This window comes from Cyprinus carpio, chromosome A9 (genome assembly GCF_018340385.1).
Source record: "Cyprinus carpio isolate SPL01 chromosome A9, ASM1834038v1, whole genome shotgun sequence".
NCBI classification, from domain to species: Eukaryota; Metazoa; Chordata; class Actinopteri; order Cypriniformes; family Cyprinidae; genus Cyprinus; species Cyprinus carpio.
The window spans coordinates 16,481,813-16,488,265 of NC_056580.1; the positions used below are offsets into that span (position 1 = coordinate 16,481,813).

At 37.3% G+C, this 6,453-nt stretch overlaps 1 protein-coding gene across 2 annotated transcripts; it reads right to left on the reverse strand.

The window, feature by feature from the left end:
* Nucleotides 1–939: 939 nt before the first annotated feature.
* LOC109086937 lies at nt 940–6,233 on the reverse strand. Of its 2 annotated transcripts, none has more exons than XM_042763771.1 (10): nt 5,995–6,233; nt 5,454–5,492; nt 5,083–5,319; nt 2,893–3,027; nt 2,443–2,742; nt 2,189–2,293; nt 1,940–2,005; nt 1,736–1,807; nt 1,639–1,667; nt 940–1,486 (listed from the first exon to the last, which is right to left on the reverse strand). In XM_042763771.1, the coding sequence occupies exons 1-10, from the start codon at nt 6,059–6,061 to the stop codon at nt 1,418–1,420; spliced, it is 1,119 nt and encodes a 372-aa protein (XP_042619705.1). In that variant the 5' UTR covers nt 6,062–6,233; the 3' UTR covers nt 940–1,417. The 2 variants fall into 2 exon arrangements, with proteins under 2 accessions (XP_042619705.1, XP_042619704.1); XM_042763770.1 differs by having other exon boundaries at nt 1,736–1,810; nt 5,995–6,230.
* Nucleotides 6,234–6,453: the final 220 nt, after the last annotated feature.

The window sequence follows — 6,453 nt, forward strand, 5'->3', positions numbered from 1 at the left end:
TATATTTTGTTTGTTAAATTATTACTATTTTACCACTCCTTGAAGTGCTACTTTATGAATTATGTGTAACATTATGTGGGTCTGACATACAGCAGGTTATGTAATTTCAGGGCATTTACAGACGGGTTGGACCACAGACGAATACACTTAATTTGTGTACTTTTTAATTTGTCTGTTTTTGCTAGGACAGGTGTGTAGGTTACCATGCCTTAAAATAGTGGATGCAGAATCACCAAAGCCACTATATCTTACTTGCGTGTTTGCATTAAGTATTATTACTTTTCTGTTTTGTGTACATTGGGGGGGGGCTGAAGTGTCTGGAGTGATGGATAGAGTAAAGCGATTTTAGGAAACTGAACATATTAATTCAAAGTCAAGGAGATTAAGCTGTGCAGAAAAGCTTTGCTTAACTAGAAAAGTGCTGTGATTGTCAGTGGTTGAAAGTAAGACTTTGGATAAGATTCTACCCATCTTGACCAAACTCATGGTGCTCCTCGTAATAAGTCTTTACTGCATGATGTGGTCAGGACCTTAATAAAATGGGATTATCTGAAGCCTACATTTCAGAGACAAAGATGTGATTCAAAATGCATTAACCTTGGTTTTTTTTTCCTTATATGCAGCCCATTCTGTCAACATCTGCCTTTCCCCTCCTCGTAGAACATCATTTATGTGCATTTGAATTCTTCATCACTCAGTGGTTCTACTTAGCAGACCTTGTCAAGCGTTTTAAAATCCCCCCACCATGTTTAAATAAAGACACACATTTATACAAAGCAGAGCAACCTTGAGTTTGCGAGGAGCATTATCCCTTGTCCATGAAGACATCCTATTCAAACTACTTTTTTCCACACTTTTGTGTTTTAGATTGAAGTACAATGAAGCAGCATGTTCTGGGTGGATTCCAGGAGGATGAAAGTGACAGACAGAGAGAGTGAGAGAGAAGAGGATGTAACTGCATTATCCTATTTAGTACTTACACTTTATTATTATTATTATTATTATTCAAGAACGTTTTCAAACAGTGCCATCAAATGGCCATTTCACTAGCATGCATGCACATATATGAAGGCAACTATAATATAACAAATGCAAAATCATAATAATATTTGGATGCTTAGTTGATGCTTTTACAAATGGGATTAACACAACATTAATAACAGGATGCAGTTATCCAGTTTCAGTCAGTAGGATTAATATATGTGGTGGTGGTTTAATGAAGGCAGTTAGGTCTGAGAACCTCTTAATGCATTCTCAGATTATAGCTAATGTAACCAGACAGCGCCATCTGCTGTTTAATAAAGAAAATGTTTATACTTTCTCTGTGAGATATTGGTTTGAGGTTCATATCTAAAAAATAAAACATTATATGAAATTGTGTCTCCCTCAGGTTCTCATTATAGACTGGAGTTATATTTTAAGTCTGAAACCTGGATTTGTTGAAAACAATGGTTGCGTAGGTCATACTGTCTGATGTAACTGGTGTCTGAAAGACAAGATAAATTAATAGCAAAAAATAAACTATTTTGGGGGAAAGTGACAATTCCAATTGGTAGCACAATAAATTAACATCATTACTTTATTGTAAAATATATACATTATATGCATATACACTGTTTTGAACTGTACTGCACTCACCTCATCTCTTTTATTCATGTTTCCTTTTCCTGCAGACAAAAAGATTATTATGAGATTATGCTGAAATTTTGGAATTCCTGAATGAAATTGATCTTACCATATCTGTCTCTTCTTATATTACGATATATTTCAGGACTATTTTCTCTGTTTTCTGGTGTGCTGCGGCGCTCTACTAAGAGGATGAAGAAAAATAGATCAACACATTTTTTGGAAAGCTTGTGAACAATAGTCAGCATGATGCTAGGGTTGCCTGAAGGTTTCTATATCGATGCTATGAAAATTATTTTGCTGATTTAAATACCTCTATCATTCCTCATTTGGCTGATATTAATATAGACTGGTTCAGACTCCTGAGGGCCAGACTGCACTGAAATGATTGCAAATACAGCAAGAGTTACACTTAAGAAAGAAAGAAAGAAAGAAAGAAAGAAAGAAAGAAAGAAAGAAAGAAAGAAAGAAAGAAAGAAAGAAAGAAAGGGCTGTTCCATCGTGTGCTAATTTTTAAAGATGTAAAATTGATAAATGACTGATTATTTGATTGTTTTTGTACCTGACTTTCGTTTCCTGTAGCAGTAATACATTAGAGCTCCAAGGAGAATCCCAGTAAATAGAGTCAAAACACAGCAAAATAGTGTGTTTGCATGACTGTTGTTTACTGAAAGGAAAGGAAGACTTTATTAATAAATTAAAAGTGTTAATTACATCTTGAGGATGAGCTAGAACATTTACATTGTACATCTTGAGCACACAATTTCATTCTGAGTTAAGGTGAAAATACAGTGAATTAATGGATGATAATATTACCTTGGTTTGTTACAGTTGAGTTTTCTGATGAGTTACAACTGATTGTTATAAGGGCCAGAGCTCTGAGTGTATTCTCAGTAAAAACTGCACACTGCCAGTGCAGCGGGTCTGTTTCATAGCTGGCTAGATTCACTGTGAGACGTAACATGTTGTTTTTCTCAGTCATAATTTGCTGTTTGACCAGCACTCCTCTGTTCCCCTCCATCCTAAACCAGACCAGCGTCACTGAATCAGTTACTTCAGAAACCTCACAGGTAAGAACCACTGACTGACTCCTCAACACACCATCAGGGGGCTCCACTGAGACCGAAATCAACAATAACATGAATTACTTTTTAAATGCAATTAACACATTAAAAAATACAAAATTTCCTGTTTTGGATGTCTGATGATCAAATTTAAGTGAAAAATCAATGTATTTACTATTATTAATTTATCTATTTCACTAACCTCTAATGGTGCATGGTATTGTGGTTGTGTAGATTGTGTTTTCAGTAATACACCTGTATGTCCCACTATAATTGAAGTTCACAGGTGAGATGTGAAAGGGGCTTTGTCTGTAAATGGTTTGACTTCCATATAAATCTGGAAAAACAATATGGTAACCTGGTGACTTTCAGTAAATACATCTCAGTTAGTACATGGTTCATTTGTAAACATATTTTTATGTCTTTAGGTCTAAACCATATATATATATATATAATATCACTATTATTTAAGCATACAATAGGCATAAATATAGATTTAAATATAGATTTAATGTAAGAACCATCAGCGACAAGAACCATCAGCGACCAATTCTCCACACCGCAGACTGAGGATAACTTCACAATGACTAATGCGCACTCTCTCTCCTCCTTCTCTCCACTCTCAGAGACGGACGTTTCCAAACTTATCCTGTCCAGTCATCCTACTACTTGCCCACTTGATCCGATCCCCACTCACCTCCTTCAAGCGATTTCTTCTTCAGTTATACCTTCACTTACGCACATTATCATCTCCTCTCTTCACTCTGGAACATTTCCCTCAGCATTTAAGCAGGCTCTGGTAAGCCCAGTGCTGAAGAAACCATCTCTAAATCCAGCACTTCTAGAAAACTACAGACCAGCATCCCTTCTTCCATTCATTGCAAAGACACTTGAACGAGCTGTGTTCTCTCTATGTTTCTTGTACAGAACAACCTCCTGGACAGCAACCAATCTGGCTTCAAAAGTGGCCACTCAACTGAGACTGCCCTGCTCTCGGTTACTGAAGCCCTGCGACTGGCAAGAGCAGCTTCAAAATCCTCAGTACTCATTTTGCTGGACCTGTCTGCTGCTTTTGACACCGTTAATCACCAGATTCTCCTATCCACCCTCAGAAAGATGGGCATCTCTGGAACTGCCCTCCAGTGGCTCAACTCCTACCTTTCTGATAGATCCTTCATGGTGTCTTGGAGGGGTGAATTTTCTAAGTCACAACAACTTGCTACTGGGGTTCCTCAAGGCTCAGTACTTGGACCACTTCTCTTCTCCATCTACATGACGTCATTAGGATCTGTCATTCAGAAGCATGGCTTTTCCTATCACTGCTACGCTGATGACACTCAACTCTACTTCTCATTCCAACCAGATGACCCGACGGTAGTTGCTCGCATTTCAGCCTGTCTGAGTGACATTTCTAGCTGGATGAATGACCATCACCTTCAGCTTAACCTTACTAAGACTGAACTGCTGGTGGTTCCAGCTAACCCATCGTTTCATCACAACTTCTCTGTACAGCTGGGTTCGTCAACCATAACTCCTTCCAGGACAGCCAGAAACCTAGGAGTTGTGATGGATGATCAGTTAAGCTTCACCGACCATATTGCTACAACGACCCGGTCCTGCAGATTTGCCTTATACAACATTAGGAAGATTAGACCCTTCCTGTCAGAGCAAGCCACCCAACTTCTTGTGCAAGCTCTTGTTCTCTCCAGACTGGACTATTGTAATGCTCTCCTGGCGGGCCTTCCTGCATGTACTATCAAGCCTCTACAACTGATCCAGAATGCAGCAGCGAGGGTTGTCTTCAATGAGCCAAAAACAGCTCATGTTACTCCTCTCCTCATCAGGTTACACTGGCTACCAGTAGCCGCACGCATTAAATTCAAGGTACTGATGCTTGCCTACAAGACGACCACTGGCACAGTGCCAACATACCTAAGCTCATTAGTTCAATCTTATGCGCCCTCCAGAAGTTAACGCTCTGCAAGTGAACAACGCCATGTGGTGCCATCCCAAAGAGGTTCAAAATCCCTCTCACGGACTTTTTCCTGGACTGCGCCCAGCTGGTGGAATGACCTCCCGATCTCAATTCGAACAGCTGAGTCTTTACTCATTTTCAAAAAACATCTAAAGACTCATCTTTTTCGCCTGCACTTAACCAACTAATACTATCATATTATATTCATTTAAAAAAAAAAAAAAACCTTGCTACGTGTTCTGTACTAGACTAACTGAGACTTGTCATAGCACTTGTATACCGTTGTTGTTCTCTTGTTGATCTGATTGTTTCTACTGTTCTCATTTGTAAGTCACTTTGGATAAAAGCGTCTGCTAAATGATTAAATGTAAATGTAATGTAAATGTAAGAATAACATAATAACGTAAAAGTACTTACTTGAAGTAACATTAAGTGTGTGAATCCTAACAGTTTGTACGCTTCCATCTTCCATCAATCTACAGTAATAATTCCCTTTATTGCGTTCATCAGCGGTGTGTAAGATGATGTAGGCAGAGTTGTTGTACATCAGAGTGCTGTTGGGTGTGTGTTCTCCATCTTTCTCCCAGTTCAATGTGGAGGATTTAGACAGAAGACGGACATCACATCGCAAAGACACGTCAGATCCACGCTGAACTTTGAGAACCAGAATATCAGAAAGGAGTGTGAGAAACTGCAAATATCTTTCTTACGTTAAAAACATTTTTATTTTTTTTTAAATACTGTTTCATATTTTAAAAATATTGTTGCTGTACAGAAAATCAACCAACCTTCTTTTTGGGTCTGAACTGTTTGAATTTGTGCATGTGCTGTGTAGAATGAAAAACAATTACAATTACAACAACTACAAACAACAAACACTGCAGGATAAAACCAACAAACCTCGCTGAGGACACAAATACAGTATATTTTCACCAGCATTTTCAAAATATTTGAACAAACAGAGGCTAAGACTGTATGCTTTATAAATAAAACTGGTTGTCTGTCATGGTTGTTAATCACACACTGACATAGACATGTTTAGGTTAAATTGTTTTGAATAAAACAGTTATATAGAGCTTTAAATAGATATTTAATTTGAATTTAATAACAGTGGATATGAAAACTACAGATTATTGTACATAAATGATTTTCTTTCTTTAAAATTATTTTCAAATAGCTTGAACATTATCAAATCATTCTATAATTTATTATTTTCAATTTAGAATTCATGTTGTGTCAATCTACAAGCTGCAAAAGAGGGAAGAATTAAAGTATCTAGAAAGAATATTTTTTGTTTTTGATAGGATCAGTAATTAAAGTGAGACTCACCGAAAGCATTAAATCGGGAATAAAATCCACATATCAAAATAAAGATTGTAAAAGGTGTAAGTGGCATGATTCTTCTTTCCAGTGCCTCAGATAAAGTGATGCGCTCTGAAGAGTTTAAAGAAAGTGCTAGCCAGTAACTTTTACTGGGCGGTGCAATAGTCAGAAATCTGTATGCCACAGAAAACAGTCAGCTCATGAATTTTTAACAAAATGGCCATACAGAGATATGAAGAACTAATTTATTTTACAGAGTTGCCATGTTAACTTACATTTATTACGTGTGTGTGTGTGTGTGTGTGTGTGTGTGTGTGTGTGTGTGTGTGTGTGTGTGTGTGTGTGTGTGTGTGTGTGTGTGTGTGTGTGTGTGTTTTCTACTTGCAAATGTTTTGGTTTAAACAGTTCTAAGCCCATTATAGGGAATATTACATTAATAAAATGTTAATAAACTACATATTATTT